Source organism: Microcaecilia unicolor, chromosome 10 (assembly GCF_901765095.1).
Source record: "Microcaecilia unicolor chromosome 10, aMicUni1.1, whole genome shotgun sequence".
NCBI lineage: Eukaryota > Metazoa > Chordata > Amphibia > Gymnophiona > Siphonopidae > Microcaecilia > Microcaecilia unicolor.
Genome location: NC_044040.1, coordinates 219,438,104 through 219,456,885, shown reverse-complemented (window position 1 = coordinate 219,456,885; position 18,782 = coordinate 219,438,104). Strand labels below are relative to the sequence as shown.

The 18,782-nt window shown below is 44.7% G+C and overlaps 1 protein-coding gene across 4 annotated transcripts in view; it reads right to left on the bottom strand.

The window, feature by feature from the left end:
• The window catches only part of CCDC150 (coiled-coil domain containing 150), a 54,205-nt gene that overhangs the window by 14,742 nt on the left and 20,681 nt on the right, over positions 1 to 18,782 (bottom strand). For 3 of the 4 annotated variants that reach the window (XM_030216772.1, XM_030216771.1, XM_030216773.1), the window contains 7 exons: positions 16,274 to 16,398; positions 12,441 to 12,618; positions 10,846 to 11,015; positions 8,809 to 8,935; positions 7,586 to 7,780; positions 7,182 to 7,250; positions 1,807 to 1,968 (listed from right to left, as the gene is read on the bottom strand). In XM_030216772.1, coding sequence (XP_030072632.1) covers positions 1,807 to 1,968; positions 7,182 to 7,250; positions 7,586 to 7,780; positions 8,809 to 8,935; positions 10,846 to 11,015; positions 12,441 to 12,618; positions 16,274 to 16,398 — 1,026 coding nt within the window. Of the gene's footprint in view, positions 1 to 1,806; positions 1,969 to 7,165; positions 7,251 to 7,585; positions 7,781 to 8,808; positions 8,936 to 10,845; positions 11,016 to 12,440; positions 12,619 to 16,273; positions 16,399 to 18,782 lie in introns of those variants that run through there. The other variant, XM_030216774.1, reaches the window with a different exon arrangement.

Sequence of the window (18,782 nt, the reverse complement as noted above, 5' to 3'; positions counted from 1 at the left end):
ATCATGATTTGCTGCTAAGTAAACTGGATTCTATTGGAATAACTGGAACTGTGTGATTACAGTTATTGGTCATTCATCAAGCAAGGAAGCAGATGGGTTTCCACAACACTATAGCAGCCCAATAACTGTGAATCAGACTCGGTGGCCTGGGCTTGTGGACACTGGCTCTAGCATGACTTTATTATGACCAGAGCTGGTGCCAGAAGATGTCAATCTTCCAGGGTGCACTGCAGAGGTAGTGCTAGCCAATGGATCCAGAGAGACTGTACCCACTGCTCGAGTATACCTGGATTGGGGTACCAAGCCTGGATACAGAAAAGTAGGAATAATGAAAAACATGCTGGTACCAATGCTGTGTGGGACCGACATGGGTCCAATGAACATTACCCTTGATAGTGGAGTCAGCATTTCCACTATGGTGACCCATAGTCAGGCACGGGCAGCCCAACGAAAGCAGCAGAGACCTCCTCTCCAGATCCAGATCCTGAGCCGTCCAGGTGGGACCGGCTGACCAAGTGACAGGAGGAGGCGCTCCAGTGCTTTCAGCAGAACCAGTTCCTGAGGTGACCGGAGGCGTGAGTATGGAACAGCCTGAATTAACTGATACACCCTATTAATCAGACTGTTGACCCTGATTTGTCAGAGTCACCAGCAGAGGCCCTGCCAGCTATGGATACTGTCACGGAACGCCTAGCACCCGCCTGGGATTAACCCTGCAGCCACCTGGAGGGTCTGTCCCCAAACTGCTCATGCCCACCTGCACCTGGGCATGTGATCTATGCTACCACCCTCCACCTCACCGACTGGGTCCCACTTGCCTCTGGGCGAGTCTCCCACTCTCAGGGTATCCCCCAGTGATTTCTAGGACACTGGGGCCACACTCCCAGGGGTCCCACAATTCCTAGAAAGCATCCACAGACCCAAAACACAAACCATCAGGATTCTTAATCAGTCCAAAGCAAGCAGAGCTAATAAACAAATTGGTTTAATATCATAAAAAAGTAGAACTGAACTGAGGAAAAGGGAGGAAATCAGCAAGCAATAACAGGTAACTGAAAGAAGGATCAACATTAATCTGTCTAAACACTTTGTTACTACCAGGGTAGCAACTGGGAAGTTTCAGGAAATTAACTGCTAACAATGTCTGGAGTGGGGCTTTGATGACATGGACTGATTTGGATGGGCTGGAGTGGATCATTTTGTATTTCAAAAGAAGTCTAGGATGACTAGAATTGTGACTTTATTTACTTTTCCACTGGATAATCTTTTTTCATTTCAAGCAGCTAGATTGGATATAGACATTGAGACTCTTCTTGTAAGTCATTTTAGAAGTCAAATTAAGATACGTTTGTTTAGAAAATGTGTTTTGAACATTACTAAGTAATTTTAACTTGCTGTCTTTCCTGGTAATGTCCAGCCTCTTATTGATGCAATCCGAATCGAACCGTAAGGTATGTGGCAGAATATACAGTCTGTGCCCTGAAAAAGGCAAGACTAATCAAGATCAAGTACACATATGTAGTATCACACCATACCTTATGCTATGAGTTTATCTTGATGGGCAGACTGGAATGACTGTGCAGGCCTTTATCTGCTGTCATCTACTATGTTACTATGAAATATGCTTTCAGCTGTTTTCTAAACTCGCTCTCTTTAGCTGATGCCCTGCACTCAGCCCTCTCTATCTGGCATCCTGCATTTAGTCCTTGTTCCTCCATAAATGCCACACATGCAGATGGTTTTCTAAGGTGGATCATCTGTAATACCCAAATCCTAAGTGTATACGTCACGTGGAAATAACCTCACCTGGCACTTGTTTTCTAGTTCTAGCCGTTGTCTCTTTTCTGCTTGCAGTAGACTCTCTTGCTCTCGACTCCGCAGTGCAGCTTCTTGCTTACTCTCTGTCAGCTTCTGGACATCACTTTGAAGGCTCATCATTTCCATCATAAACTTCTGGATCTTCTGTGACTGAGAGAGAAATAAATGCACGTGCAGGCAATAGGAATATATTCTCCATCTTAGCATGCCACACTCTAGGATATTTCCTTCTCACCCAATGTTCCAGGAATGGAGAAGAAAGGATCTTTCTTACAAGTACCAAACACACTGCTCAATTGTTTTGTATACACTACACACATCTGCCCATATCTACAAGTAAAGTCAGTATATAGAATGGTCAGCACGGTGATTCTCTGTTCTGTCTTTAGAGATAACGGAGAAAATGGAAAAATTATGTCTTACCTAATAATTTTCTTTCCTTTAGTCTCACCAGACCAGTCTAGAACTTATGAGTAAATAAACCAGTTTATTGGTTTTCTGTGAAGCTCAATGAGACCTGCTGAGGTAACCTGCTGGAAGGTTCCCTGTGAAACAGAGCTGCAATGCTGGGGGAAGTACTACACACAGGATTAGTACCCAGAGCTAGTGAAACTGAGCTCTAGGACAGCCCACAGTAACTAAGGACATTGTGTAAACATACCTCAGGTGCTGCCTGTGTGTGAAGTAATTACTGGAGTCATACTTTGGTAAAAATTAGGAACCTCATGAAGGGGTGCTGCAGGTATCTGGCAAGAACTGAAGTTTGAAGGCTGGACAACCTGGGGTGACTCCCCAGAGTGTCAAGCACCTGCTTTATGGAGATAAACTGCTTCCAAAACCCTCTAAAAGCAGTGCTGATACAGGAAAGCATTTAAGTTTCAGGACAGACAATCCACAAGGACTGTAACTGAGCCCCAGGGTGTCAAAACTATCTTCTTGGGCACTGTTTTATTAGAGAAAAACTAAACTAAACCCAAAAACAAAGATAAAGAGAGAGACAGAGAGAGATCTGTTGCTGCGTTGCCAGGCAGATGAAAGAGACTGAGAAGGAGTGGCTGGGTTGCTAGGTAGGGGGCATTTGCATATGCTCAGAGAGCTTTTTCTGTCTCTTCTGGGCTTTGGGAGAGAGGGTCCATTCTGCAGCCGTTGGAGTGATGTTAACCCCTATATGTGTGGCTGATTATATCCTGCTTGTCCATAAAGAAACACAAGTGACTATAGCTGAGCAACTGAAACAGAAGTTGTGGCATAATGAAACAAAGATGAACAACTGAAGCAAGAAATAACATGTTTATGTTTATTAGGTCCATCTAGCCCAGTATCTTGCTTCTAGCAGTGGCCAATCCAAGCTGACAAGATCCCAAAAAAGTACAAAACATTTTATGCTGCTTATCCCAGAAACAAGAGGTGGATTTTCCCCAAGTCCATTTTAATAATGGTCTATGGACTTTTCCTTTAGGAAGCTGGTCAAACCCTGCTAAGCTAACCGCCTTTACCACGTTCTCTGGCAACAAATTCCAGAGTTTAATCACCCGTTGAGTGAAGAAAAAGATTCTCCAATTTGTTTTAAATTTACTACTTTGTAGCTTCATTGCATGCCCCCTAGTCCTAGTATTTTTGGAAAGAGTGTTTACATCTACCCGTTCCACTCCACTCATTATTTTATAGACCTCTATTATATCTCAGCCATCTTTTCTCCAAGCTAAAGAGCCCTAGCCACATTAGCCTTTCCTCATAGGGAAGTTGTCCCATCCGCTTTATCATTTTCGTCGCCCTTCTCTACACCTTTTCTAATCTCTAGATCTTCTCCAAATAAAAGTTTACCTCTAGAAGGCAGCTTGCTAAATGTGACTTAGAAGCTACATCAGCTGTCCAATCCCTAAGCCAGAGTTATCTTCTGAACTGGCTGAGCATCGGAGCTAATTTGTGTGGCTGAGAGCCAGAGCTAGATGGGGATAGTGCTGGGCAGACTTATACAGTCTGTGCCAGAGCCGGTGGTGGGAGGCGGCGCTGATGGTTGGGAGGCGGGGATAGTGCTGGGCAGACTTATACGGTCTGTGCCAGAGCCGGTGGTGGGAGGCAGGACTGGTGGTTGGGAGGTGGGGATAGTGCTGGGCAGACTTATACGGTCTGTGCCATAGCCGGTGGTGGGAGGCAGGACTGGTGGTTGGGAGGCGGGGATAGTGCTGGGCAGACTTATACGGTCTGTGCCAGAGCCGGTGGTGGGAGGCGGGGCTGATGGTTAGGAGGTGGGGATAGTGCTGGGCAGACTTATACGGTCTGTGCCAGAACCGGTGGTGGGAGGCGGGGATAGTGCTGGGCAGACTTATACGGTCTGTACCAGAGCAGGTGGTGGGAAGCAGGACTGGTGGTTGGAAGGCAGGGATAGTGCTGGGCAGAGTTATACGGTCTGTGCCAGAACCGGTGGTGGGAGGCAGGGATAGTGCTGGGCAGACTTATACGGTCTGTGCCAGAACCGGTGGTGGGAGGCGGGGATAGTGCTGGGCAGACTTATAAGGTCTCTGCCCTGAAGAGGACAGGTACAAATCAAGGTAAGGTATACACAAAAAGTAGCACATGTGAGTTTATCTTGTTGGGCAGACTGGATGGACCGTGCAGGTCTTTTTCTGCTGTCATCTACTATGTTACTATGTGTAGCAGAACATGGCTGTGTGTACCATTGTGCGCTATTGATGGCAAGCAGCAGTGGGACTTGAACCACAGATTCAAATAGGAAACCATAAACAACCAAGACAAATTTTTTGCAAGCCATCATCAAACTTTTCCCCCCTTTTATCCCCCCTCGCTCTCTATGTCATGTACAAGCGGTTTTATTGGCATTCCTGCCTAATATGCATTGCTTCATATACCCCAGTAAACAACAACCCACGCTAACGGGCCACCAGCCAACCTTACGTTTAACACTTTTTGTTTGTTTTTTAAAGTAACTGTGAAAAAACTGAGGGGACTCTAGCTTTCTAAATGAAAGGTATCTAAGAATATGAGAACACTAAATAAGCCCTTTCAGAGGACCTAACACACATGGCCATGGTGAACTGCCCTGATGCTGTTCACTGTTTCCCACACTAGAGCCATAAGTAAAATCTTAACTCACCACAGACAGCATGGCCTGCCTGCCACCAACAAATTCACTAAGCAAATGTAGCTTCTCCAGCTCAGGGGTGGAAACGGGATAAAGATGCGACATAGCCGCCACCACATGAAGGGCAATGTCTGGGCTGGGGTGACCCACTGAGCAGAAATGACTTCCTGAATAGCCTTATGCACTGGAAAAAAGACTGAAACAGTATTCTAATGCTCGCCATTTAAAGATTAGCAGATGCAGGTGTAGCAGAATCAGAACATGGAGAGTAGGTATAATGAAAGGCAACTCCTCCTTATGAAACACCCACACTGCAGTAGGATCATTAGAATCTTCTGTAAATAGCTCCCCCTTCCCCAAATCCTCCTACATCTGTGCAGAAAGGGACTGCCCTGACATGACTCCCTCAGAATGAGAGGGTGACAGCGGAGCATTATACCCTACTTCTGAGCTGGAGAACAAATGTCTCCTCTTCGAGGCAGAGTCCGTAAGTGGAGACTGTGAGGCAGGGAACAAGCCAGAAATCTCCAAAGACTGAGCTAAAAGGAACCGCAAGTTCCCCTATCAGACTTTGGCAACATATAGGCAGTATAGTGCAGCAGAATGAACTCAGGGAGAAAAAAGGTCACAAGACGCCATCTCCAGAAAACCCCCAAAGCGGCTGACGTGTTTGTAAGAACCTCTGAAGCAGTGCCGAGTAAAGGAGCCACCAACAGCGCTGCTCCCGAATCACACGGCAGCATAAAAGGCTGCTGGAACACTTTCACCCCATGAGGAGAAGGAGCCCACATCTCTCCTGTGCAGGAAACTAACAACACCTTCCCGAACACGGCCTCCTCTGACAGTGGAGAGCCTGCATAGCCACTCGGACATTGCCCCAATGGTGCTCTCTGCTTCCCACAGTGGGAGCAGCTTTTAAAAACTTCAGCAGCCATTGCAAAGAAAACAAAAGCAACTGACCCAAAGGTGAAAGAAAATTTAAAGATACCCTGGGAGAAACAGCCGTTGGGAGTCCTGCCTGTCGAATTCAGTGCTGCTGGAAGCACACTGACATCCTTCCATTACTAAGCCCTTTATACTGGTCCAAACCAGTATCTCTCTTGCAGCCAAGGCTGTGGGCTTTAAATTATGCCCCAATTTTTTTTTCAGTGAGGAAGGAGAATGAAGGAAGGGCTGGAGAGGGGAGAAGGGCAGGGGAGGAACCTGGTATCACAAGGTGTACCCTCTAAAAATGGCACCGCTCAGCCACGCACCCCCAAAGCTCTAATGAACTAAGAGCCCCAGAACAGGAGTCACCATCAGATGAGACCAGGAGCTTGTGAGAGACCATCCATCTCCACCTGCTGGTCACAACCCACAAGTCTCTGGATTTATCTGCTGCTGACTAAGGAAATGCCACCTTTCAAAACAGGAATTAAAGCAGTTCAAAATAATTTTTTAAAAATGCCAACATGCTATATTGAACAGCTGGGTAAGGGCGGGAGGGAATTCCAGAATGCAGGGTAATAAAGAAAAAAGCAGAATGATATGTAGATTCCAGTTGAGAACAAGTGAGAGGATAGCTAATTGATTGCCAGTTGAAGATCTCAATAGATGGGTAGATCTATAGGGGATGATCAGTGATGAAAGATAGGAGGGGATACCGGTATAAAGAACTTTATGTGCGATCCAACAGTAAGGAAACCCCAGATATGCCATCCATCAGGCACTGAGCACCTTACCTGGAGAAATCTTTCCTGTTGTCAGGGCATCAGATGAGATAAGGAAGCGGAGGGGGGGGGGGGGGGGGGGGGGGCTCAGCACCAGCAAGGGCAACCTAGCTCCAAGTTAAGTCTTTTCAAGTAAATTTCAATGGAGCATAAAGAAGAGACTCCCAAGTTTGACTGACACACAGATAAGCAACTGGAACAGGAGCAAGCTCCAAAAAGCAGTCAAGGAGCTGCACAGTCCCATCCACCATCCTCTGGAGACAGAGAAATACTGAGTGTTCTAGAGCTGCATGATACCCCTAAGGGACGAATCATAAAAAAAACTATTTTTTTCTCTGTCTCCATCTGCCAGTCAACAGACATAACCTACAAGTTCTGGACTGATCTGGTTGGACACTAAGGAAAAGATGCTATCATCTTTACTTAGTAATGTTTCACATAAAACTCCACTATAGCCTGTTTTAACTGATTCCCATTCAACAATCATCTCACCAATGCCCCTCTCTGCAACACTGACCACCAACCACCTACTCACATCTCCAAAGCCACACCTGCTCATAATTCTTCTTTTGATATTCTTCCTTCACCAGCTCCATCTGCTTTAGCTCAGTTTCAATCTCCTAAAAAAAATATTTGAGAATGTGGGAACATTTTGTATGGGACCTAACATTCTACATTATGTATTCTGGTACACTGCCTATGCAATGCCCATTTCCTCTATTCTGACTCTGCTGTTAGTAACCCATTCAATGCCCATTTCTTCCTCCTGTTCTTTCATTCTGTATTCTATCCCTGCTAGTAAGATAATAAGTGAAATGCACATTTTATCCCCATATTCTTCCATTTTGTATTCTGTCTGATCTAGTATGGTTTCCTGTGCAGTTTGCCTCTGCTAGTATATGACCTATGCAATGTCCATGTCCCTTCCATCTGTCTTCTGCCCTTGTGCACATACCTTCATTCGTTCTCTGTTTTGTCCGCTGCTTGCCTTGGCATCCTGCTGTTGCTGAATCTGTTTCTTTTGGCTCTTTAGCTTCACTTGCTGATTGCTCACTGTTTTTCCCAGCTCTGCTACTTTCTGGCGCAGTTCTCTGTTGGCCCGTGAAAATTCAGCAGATTTGGAAGTAGCCTCATTGAGAGCATTTCTCAGCTGTAAGAAGTACAATCATTTCTTTTTAACTAGCTAAGTCTTCTCTTGGCAAAAGACTCAAAAGTTAAGAGCATAAGAACATAAGTGTTGCCATACTGGGACAGACTGAAGGTCCATTAAGTCCAGTATCCTGTTTCCAACAGTGGTCGATCCAGGTCACAAGTACCTGGAAAGATGCCACAACAGTAAAACTAATTTTATGCTGCTTATCCTACAAATAAGCAGAGGATTTTCCCAAGTCCATCTTAATAATGGCTTATGGACTTTTCTTTTAGGAAAGTATCCAAACCTGTTTGTTAAACCCAGCTAAGCTAACTGCTTTTACCCACATACAAATAATACATCCAGGTGACAATTAGTTATAGGGAAACACCATTACCAGTACGGCATTTTGTCATTTAACCTCATGTCAGCACCTTGAATTTTCAGAAAATGCCCAGCAGTCACTGTATCTACACAGATTGGGGGTGAATGTTTTTCTCTGTTTAGATGATTGGCTTGTAAAGCACACAGCTCAAGAAGGAACAGAAAGATTCCTTTGCTCCACCATTCAAGTGTTGGGAGTTGTTAGGGTTCATCAAAACTGTTCCATGTCTCATTTCAATCCAACAGTCAAAATTTACTCTCATTGTCTACAAAATACATATGTAGGCGTGTACTTTACCTAAAGGTCTGTGGCTTCAATGTAATTTCCGTCTCTTTTGCTCTAGTAGTTTTTAAAAAGACACATAGGTGCCTTATGTGTCTTTATAAAATAGGATTGGAACAGGAGCCTACTATGCCCTCATATATAAGCAACCTGTTATAAAATTACCCCCTCCATGTACACATTTGTTGTCAGGCCTGCGGTGACCACCAAAATCAGAGGGGCAGAGAGGGGAAGCTAAGTCAGCAACACTCCCAGGTCCCTTCAGATAAAATTAGAAGGTGAGAGTAAACTGGAACAGCACTCACATCACTGTTCACACACATGGAGATGTGACAGCAGGACATGCAAAACGAATACTACAAACAATTTTAGATCTCACCTCTGCAAGGTCCTTCTGTACCCCTTTTCTCGCTGCAGCTCGCTCCAGCTGAAATTGCTTCTTCAGTGATTCCAGGTGCTCACTAAACAGCTTGGCCTTTATCTTGGCCTCCTCCGCTACCTGTTCCCTGAGGCACAAGCAATAGGAGTGGATTGATCATCAGCAGTTATAGGATTCCTGGGTACCACACCCAGCTCTGGCATCAATTCTTTGAATAGATCACTTTAGGTACAAAAGCAGAATCATCTCTGGAGAAGTGTAATACAGCAGTTTTAAACTGATCACCATAAGTGGGGCTGGGCAGGAGTTTAAGTAATATATAGCAACTCAGTAGCAAACCCCCCCCCCCCACCACCACAGCCCTTTTAGTCTACCCGATTATTCTGAGAATATCTTAGCTGTAGATGCTTGAGTGCTTGTAGAATACTGTCCTTTGAGTCAGTTGCAAAAAAGTACATAAATAAATAAAACAGTCACAATTTTTTTGTACAGATTTCTGTATTATATCAATCTGGAGGCTCTCAAAATATAGGAACACTTTTACTAAGACGCAGTAGCCCTAACACAGGCCTACCATGCACTAAAAGGGTATTACTACAGGACATGCTCAAGTGTCCCATGTTAGTTTCCCACTTAGCACGCGCTAATCCCACACTGGAAAACAGCCCTTATCGCCTCCTAAAATAGGTGGTGGTAAAGGCTCACGCGGTAATGGGGAAATTAGCGTCTGGTCATTACAAAAAAGTATGGCATGGCAGCCATTTTACCACTGCGCTAAAAGTGGCCGCAATGTGCAGGAAAACCCATCTCTTGACATCATAAGATCTGTATTTTAACATTCCCCTGTTTGGAAAACGTGAATAAAATAATGTATAATACAAGAAATAAAAGAGTCTACAGAACCATGTGAGGGGTGTGGCATCAAAAACTCCTTTTTGGAGAACTGAATTAGTAAATGTACAACTGCCCAAGATATTCACCAAACTGAAACATAATGTTAAAGCCGTATTCCTGTTGATGTATACTGTCTCGTATATCGCTGTGACCTCCCTCTTCTGTTGTATTCTTTAGTTCTCAGCCTGCTGTTCTAACAACTAGGCCTCAGGGACCTGTTAGGCTGTATACATCAAAAACAGAAAACCAGACTTTAAATCTCACTTCTCTCATTGACAGTCCAGCGGCATAGCCAAGGCCTGGGCCCACCCAGCAACAGTGCACCCCACCAGCTGAGCTGAAGACTCCTGGCATCTGTCCCTCCCCACACTCACAGAGGGGATCTTACATCTCTGAAACTCCCCCCACCACCTCCATGTACCTTTTAAACACTTCTTTGCCGGCAAGGAGCAGCCACTCATACACTTTGCTGCGCTGGCCCCAGAGCCTTCCTTCTGATGTGGTCCTGACTAAGCAGAAGTTGGGGAAGGGGGAAGAAGATGCCAGGCAGGGTTCTGGTACCCTCTCACTTTGGATGTCTTGCTACACCACTGTGCTAGTCTTGGGAATGACTTCACCCTAAATTACCAACTTAGAGTTTAAGCCCTCTGGGGTAGGAAGATACCTACTAGACATGAATTGTTTCTTGCCTTAAACTCAGGTTTAATTACTCACCTTTCCAAATCCAACTGCCATTTCCTGCAACTGCTATATTCCTGTTATGGATGTCTACTGACTACCACGTTCCTTTGGCTTCTCTCCAGTGGCGTTCCTAGGGGGGCTGACACCCGGGGCGGATCGCCGATGCGCCCTGCCCCCCAGGTGCAGCGCCCCGCCCCCCGGATGCAGTGAAGACCCCCCCCCCCCCCCGACGAAAGGACACCCCCCGTGAAGGAACTCCCCCCCCCCTGGGTGCACGCCGCTAGGGGGGGGGGGTGCCGCGCGCACCTGTCCTCCGTTGTTCCATGCTTCTTCTCTGCCCCGGAACAGGAAGTAACCCCCTAGGAATGCCACTGCTTCTCTCCGTTGCTGCATTTGCCTTTTACTGCTGTACAAATGCCTGCAATACAGAAAGAGCTCATGTCTCCCTCCCTCAGTCCTTACCTGCAGGCCTCCAGATGCTGCTGTAAAATTTCCTTGCTGTTCAGCTGATCTTGTACCTTGGAAAGTTGACTCTGTAGACTGCTGTTATTCTTCAAAGCCTGCTCCAGACTCAAGGCAAGTTTTTTATTGTCCTTTTGTGATATATCTAGAGCTCTCCGCAGGGATTCTACCTGGATGTCAGCAAAGAGGGACAGCAATGTGCATTTCCAACAAAAGGCCTTTCCATTTTCTAGTTTAATACAGTAGTTCCCAAAGTTTAATTCCAGATCCTCCACTGGATTATTGGGAGCCCTTTCATCTGAAATTTGGAAGCTGAGAACCTCAGCTGAAGCAGCAACAGCACAACCTATCAAAGCTGGTCGTAGACCTTTCAGGATTTTTTAAAGCACTTCCTCTGTGACTTGGTTGAATGAGTCCCAGATGGAAGTGCATAGTGGGGGAGAGGGAGTGTTCTCTTCATTAGCTGGTGGGAGCTTAGATGGGACTGGCTGCAGGGCCGGAGGGAGAACATTAATTTTGTCGGTGAAGTATGGACAGAAAACAGAGCATAGGGTCAAATGGCCATTTTTCTCAATGAAGAAGGGTGAACAGTGCAGTGCCAAAGGGATCTGTACTGGGACCAGTGCTAATTAACATATTTATAAATGATCTGGAAAACAGATCGAGTGAGGTGATGCTCCTCACTTGATCTGTTTTCCAGATCATTTATAAGTATGTTAATTAGCACCGGCAGTGTTGGTATCAACGTCGAGCATCGCTTCAGATGCCAGTGCGATGCTCAACGTCAATGCCAGCACTGCCAACCTTGATGCTGATGCCGATGTCAAGGAACCGGACTTGGCTCAAAAAATCCTCTCCCGTTGAACCTCGATGGAAACCTGGGTCCTCTTCTTCATGTGAAGACAAAGAACACAGTTAGTGGGGCTATGGTCGGTCCAAAGACACTGTAGACACCAAGAATGGGTGTCTTTCCCAGAGATTGTCTGACTGCACCAGGTACAGCGCTTGAAGCCACTGGGAACCTTCATCGTCATGGAAGGAAAAACTTCCTCAGCTAAATTAAACAAAGCGATGGTGCCTGAAAAAGGGGCAAGGAACGGCAAAAACAAAAGGAAAGATCTCAGCCGAAGTCAAGGCCTAAAAGTGGCCTGACGACGACGGAAAATAAAAGGAAACTTAAAACTGGGCAAAATCACTAAAACTTAAAGGAAAAATAAAAGGACAGAAGTTCCACAACAGGAACACAATAAAGGACGAAAAATAGCCAAAAGGCACAAAAAAGCTCTCTATGACTGAGCAATGTGAGGAGATGGTAAAAAACCACACCCTCTCCTCACCATGGTAGAAAGAGAACTGAGGAGACCACGTTCTCACGGTGGGCAGGAAGGCACTCGTGCATTCACAGTGGAGCGTGTCTCACGCTCCACAAGGCTGCCTTACACTTTGGTAAATTCCGAACCGGGTGACGTGGGTGGGCGTCACCCATTTGTGAGAATTATAAACCCGCTTGCCCTTGGAGAACTACTGTTACAAATATTTGTCAAACCTCTTTGCTCCAGATATTCTCCAGTGCATACACTGCAAGTGGTTACTACCTCCTTTGCAAGAAGCTCTTTCTCTCTCAATAGTTTCTCTTCCTGTTCTCTTGCTGCTTCCAGGCTCCACTCTAATTCGGCAATGGTCGATTCCTGAAGCTCCTTCCTTGTGGCCAATTTTTCTTCGGCAAGACAGGCTCTCCTCTTGCAGTCAGTATACTGTGTGTGCACGGACTTTCTGTGTTGGAGAACAATAGGTGCAAATGAAGCAAGGAAAAGATGGGGGAGGAAGGAATAGGCAGAATGAAGAAGCAAGTGATTGCTGCACAGGTCCTCCATTTACAAACAGGGGAATACAGGCACGCTTTCTAGTAATATCATTAGGATAGATCTAGGCTGGGATGTTGGCTAGCTGCTGAAGCCCAAAAAGCCCTGGAAGGTGCTCATACTAGTACAGTTTCCCATTTTCCCTCAGTCTCTAAGTATCTGCCAATCCAGATGTTCTGTTCTCCTCCTCACATGTATTTTTTGAAAACTGACACACAACACTTGTCCTCAGAGAAAGCAAAGTTACTCCCTGGCCAAATTGCTGTGTATGGGCCACCAAGACACAGATTTCCTGAGGGAGGGACAGTAATTACATCTACTAGCTTTCTCTACTACTAATCATTTATATAGCACTACGAGATGTACGCAGCGATGTATACGTTATATGAAGGTACTTTCTTTGTCCCTAAAGGGTTCACAATGTAAGTCTGTGTACGTGGGGCAATGGAGGGTTTAGTGACTTGCCCAAGGTCACAAGGAGCTGCAGAAGGAATCGAACCCAGGTTGCCAGGATCAAAGCCTACTGCACTAACCATTAGGCTACTCTTCCACTCCTTGGACCACAGGGAAGCTAGAGTCCATTAGGCTATTCGGAAATGGAGATGTGCCATGAGCTTAACATGTATTGTTGAAGCCATATAGCCTAGTGATCTCAACATTTGTTGAGCTGATACCTGCTGACTCTGCTGAACTTGTCGCACTACAGAAATTAGGTTTAAGCTGTGCACGGCTCCTATGAATTCCATTTGTTGTACTGGTTCAAGATGGGACTTGGGATAATTTATTTATTTGGATTTTGCTCACACCTTTTTCAGTAGTAGCTCAAGGTGAGTTACATTCAGGTACACTGGGTATTTCTCTGTCCCAGGAGGGCTCACAATCTAAGTTGATGACAAACCCTAGTAGCTTCAGTACCCGAATAGATCTGTGCATGAATTCTTGCGCCCCTTCCTTTGATGTGCTCTTGACCAGCCAATCATCTAGATAGGGAAATACATGCACTCCCAAGTCTGTGTAGCAATGCTGTGACTACAGCTAAGCATTTTGTGAAAATTCTGGAAGCTAACATGAGACCAAAAGGTAGGATGCAATACTGGAAGTGGTGTTTCCCTACGCTGAATCTCCAGATACTTCCTGTGACTAGGATGTATCTGTATGCAGGTGTATGCATCCTTCAAGTCCAGAGAGCACAGCCAATCTTGCTCTTGAATCACAGGAAGTAGGGTGTCCTGGGAAACTATTCTGAACTTTTGTCTTGCCAGAGAGTTTTCAGGGCCCTTAGGTCTAGGATGATATGGAATCTCCCCATTTTTTTTTGTGACCAGGAGATATATGGAATAAAATCCCTTCTCTTTTTCTCCTGGTAGAATAGGTTCAACCGCTTTGGCCTGTAAAAGGGAGGAGAGTTCTACTGTAAGCAATTCCTGGTCCTATGAGATTAACTTTGATGCACTAGGTGGACAATTTGGTGCTATGGTTTCTAATTGTCCAGACTATTTTGAGAACCCACTGATCTGAAGATAAAAAGAGCCACCTTGCATGTAAAAAAAATTCAGCCTCCCCCCTACCAGTAGATCATCCAAAACGGCTACTTTTATGGAGGCTATCCTCTCCCGGAGCTTTGACTGGGGAACTGGCTGTAGGCAGGAGCTGGAGCTCTGGTATTCTGGGGTGGTCAAGATGGTGGAGAAAACCTACACCTTTGAGAGTGGTAGGTCCTCCTTTGCCCTCCATCACAGTAAAGGTAAAGGGTCTTGATTTGATATACTGCCTTTCTGTGGTACAACCAAGGCAGTTTATAGTTTATTATATGTAGGTACTTTCTCTGTCATAATGCCAAAATCATCACATTCAATGAATAATATCAAAGAGGGTATTTTTTTTTAAAAATGGAGAAAAGACCTCAGTTAACCCTGTAGAACCAAGCTCTGAAATATGTTCTTAGAAGCTAGTTCAGGGAATATATCAATAGTCATAAAAACTCCTTAGAACACTCCCACATACACTTTTTTCCAAAAAAATAATTGTTAACTTGCTCAATCTGTTATGTAGGAGTGCTATTCATTGACCCTAGTAAATAAGGAAAAACCAGACTGGCAGATGGGTCTCTTCAGGCGTTAACTTTCCCAAGCTCTCAGGCTAAACATACGATTCCTGATTCCCGACAGAGGCTCTGTTTCATCTTAGATGCATCAGGGGAATCTACTACTTATTATCATTTCTATAGCGCTACTAGAAGTACTTAGCACTGTACACTGAACATGTAAGGCCCTCATTTATCATCTTCCTTACACCCAGTTGTACATGAACCACATAGTGCTATACAACCACCCAAAGGTCCTCTTGAAAGTTATATAATTTCAACTTGACCAGACCATCATTCTCTCCCTAAACCTCGCTCTCAATAGAGCAGGGCTTTTTTCCACTGCCTGCTAAAATTGACCCATGGTCCCCAAGTATTAACGAAAGAGCCCAGGCTCTGCACATCAATACTGCTTTTTCATAGGCTCTCTGGCTGGTTTTAGGAGGTCTGACTATTGTGAAGTGGGTTCCTCGGTGATCACTCCATCCATGAAGGACAGCCTGGTATTTGAGTACCACACACTGCATCCTTCCACACCCTAGACTGTAGATGTGCCCAAATGTGTTATCTACAAGACACGAAGGACTATAGAAAATGTTTGCAGTTATTTGTTTTCTTTAAGCCCAACAATCTAGCATACAAATCACCAAGTGCACACTTTCTAACTAGGTAGAAAACTGCACTGATTTCTGCTATCAGCCACTCGCCATACCTGTATGCATTATTTCCACATAAAAGCTATTTCCATCACAAACCTAATGATAGCATCCATAGTTGAAATATGCAAAAACATAACACAATCTTCTGTCCACACATTTACCAACCACTACCAAACATTACCAAACCCCAGCTTAAAAGCAACTTTGGACAATCAGGGCTGCAGAATTTTTTTTTACTTCAACTGCAAATCGCCCAGAACTTTTCTACCTGGGTTACCTCAATAGGTATAATCTCTTCAGGGGCAACCCTCAGCTTTCTAAACATCAGCAAAATGCTAGCATTCCCCCTGTCTGTTGATGGAGAAAGTGGAATTGCTTACTTGAATTGGGGTTTTCTGTGGACAGCATGCCAATTCAGCCACACTTTCCTGGTCTCCTTTCCCTCTGAACTGAAAAACTGGTAACTTTAGTACCGAATGTATGGAAGCCCTTGCATATGCCCGTATAAACCCCCTGTAATGCTTATATATCAACAACTCTTACATCATACATATAGTAACATAGTAAATGACAGCAGATAACGACCTGTACGGTCCATCCAGTCTGCCCACCCAGCTGGATTAGCAGGTATTCTGACTCAAGACATGTGGGGGATGGAGATCCTGCGCAGTTTGTCTCACAGATCAGGATTGCTACCCCTCCACCCCGCTTCCCTTGTCTTCAAGAGGAATTGTGAAGGAAAATAAACAGTAAGAGAGTTGCTCTTTTCAATGCAGTCCCTTTGAACACTAGCAAGGGAACTATATATGGCTGCCTAGACTCACAGTTCTTTCTCGAGTTGCTGCCGCTCACTATATGCATTCTGCAGCTCTGCTGTGATGCTGGCACGGGCTGCATCCAGAAGAATATCCTGCTCATGGAGTTTCTGTATCATCTGTTCCTGCTCTGCCTGCAAGACAGCAGCAACATAGAAAAAAAAAAGTGGGATTACACATGACTCTCCAACAGGACTAGGCATAATTAGTGCAATTCTAGAATTGAGGGGCTGCATTTAGGGTAGATGCCTTTAACACAGTTGATTAAAATAATATGGATCTTCAGATATAACAACACAAGTACTGCAGAATCAACTTATCTCAAGTGTGAATCGTCATTGATCCAAAATGATTTTTCAAGAATTTTCTGTTTAAATAACATTGCAATAAAAATAGTTAACTTCAGGATTCAAAAATAGTCTGAAACTCTACAGCATCTTGTGTGTGGGGCGGGAGGGGTAGAATTTGGAATGGGAGGCCCAGGGTCAAATTGGGCCAAATGGTCCACCACAAGAATGACTCTGCAAGCTACAAGGTGACAGTGATGACATCCACTAGGTTCTCATGGCCTGCCATCACTGGGAAGCAAAGGCCCACAAAGCCTGCCTCAAACAGACATGCGTCATGGGTGTGACATGCACGGTGGAGGCCATGTGGCCTAGCAACGTCAACATCAGTCAAGCTGAGATCTCTGCCGAACTCGTAGACCAACGTCGATCGTGGCATCTGCTCTGGTATCCGGAAGGAAGGTTAGGGCCTGATCCATGTCTAACAGGGCTCCAATGAACTCCATGTTCGTACATGTATTTTCAGCATCATCACCTCCACCCAATGGAACGAACGGCCTCCGACACTTCGTTTGGGAGAATCACATATTAGATTTAAAAGTGAGCTTAGTACTTTTCTTTTCCAAGATGCTCGTGGGTGCCTCTTAACGTCCAGACTGAATGCTCAGTATGCTCTACCTCCATATCCTCTTTCCTTTATTATAAAATGTAGTGATTTTACCTAATATTTGTAAACTGCTCTGACAGGCTCCCTGAGAGCGATATATCAAGACTAATAAAAACTTGAAATTCTGATCTCTGAACTGAAAGGAGATAGCACTTTGGGAAGCTGACAACAAACTCTAGTAACTCCAGCACCCGAATGGTTCTTCGCACTAATTTTTGGGCACCTTCCTGCGACATGCTCTTCACCAGCCAATTGTCCATGTATGGAAACACATGCACTCCCAATTTGCATAGTGACGCTGCAATTATTGAAAGACACTTTGTGAAAACTCCAAGTGTGGATGCAAGGCCAAAGGAAGGGAAAGGGGGGAAGGATTTGATATACTGTCTTTCTGTGGTAAAATCAAAGTGTTTTACCAATTGCATACAGGTACTTTTTTTTGTCCCTAGTGGGCTCACAATCTAAGATTTTTAACTTTTTAATTTTTTTTTGGAACCTGAAACAATGGAGGGTTACGTGATTTGCCCACGGTTACAAGGAGCTCCAGTGGGAAATAAACCTGGTTCCCAGGCCAATGTACTAGCAATTAGGGTTACTCCTCCACACAGAACACAATACTGGTACTAGTGTTTCCTAATCAAAATCTGAGATACTTTCTGTGACAATCACTTGACTGAATCATGAGAAATAGGGTGCTCAGGTTAAAATCGTAGAAAGGGAAATGAACTACAATAAATACTACAGGAAAGAAAATAGGAGACAACATTCATACCAAAGGAAAACAGAAGGAAAGGATGGGAAGACAGGAAACAGGGAGGGGTAGGGGGAGGACAAGAGAAAGAAAAGGAACAGGGTACTCTGAGAATGGGTGTGGGCACCGGACAATAGATTAATTACAATTAAAAGCCAACTTGTAAAGCCAAAGCTTTTTTGAATTTGTCCTGAGACAGGTCCCTGCGGAAATCTGTTGGGAGTGAGCTCCAAAGGTGCTACATATTCTAACTCTCCCATCTTATTGTCTAGGCTTCCAGCATTTGTATATAGAAACTTCAAATTTTGTTTTCTCCTTGCATTTAACAAGCTGCTTCGAAGTTAATGGGGATCATTTGCATCTTTTAAGCTGTTCTCCCATTAAACATTCCTGGCTTTCTTTCTTTCCAGAACAGAAAACAAAAATGAGGACACTATAATGCTTTTGTATTGCTCCATGGTGCGACCGCACCTCGAATACTACGTGCAATTCCGGTCACTGCATCTCAAAAAAGATATAGTGGAATTAGAAATGTTGCAGAGAAGGGTGCCGAAAATGATAAAGGGGATGGGACGACTTCCCTATGAGGAAAGGCTAACGCTGCTAGGGCTCTTCAGTCCTTCAGCTTGGAGAAAAGACAGCTGAGGGGAGATAGGGTAGAGGTCTATAAAATGAGTGGAGTGGAACAAGTAGACATGAATCACTTGTTTACTCTTTCCAAAAATCAGAGAAAATATTTCTTCATTCAATGTGTAATTAAACTCTGGAATTTGTTGCCAGAGAATGTAGTAAAAGAAGTTAGCTTAGAGGGGT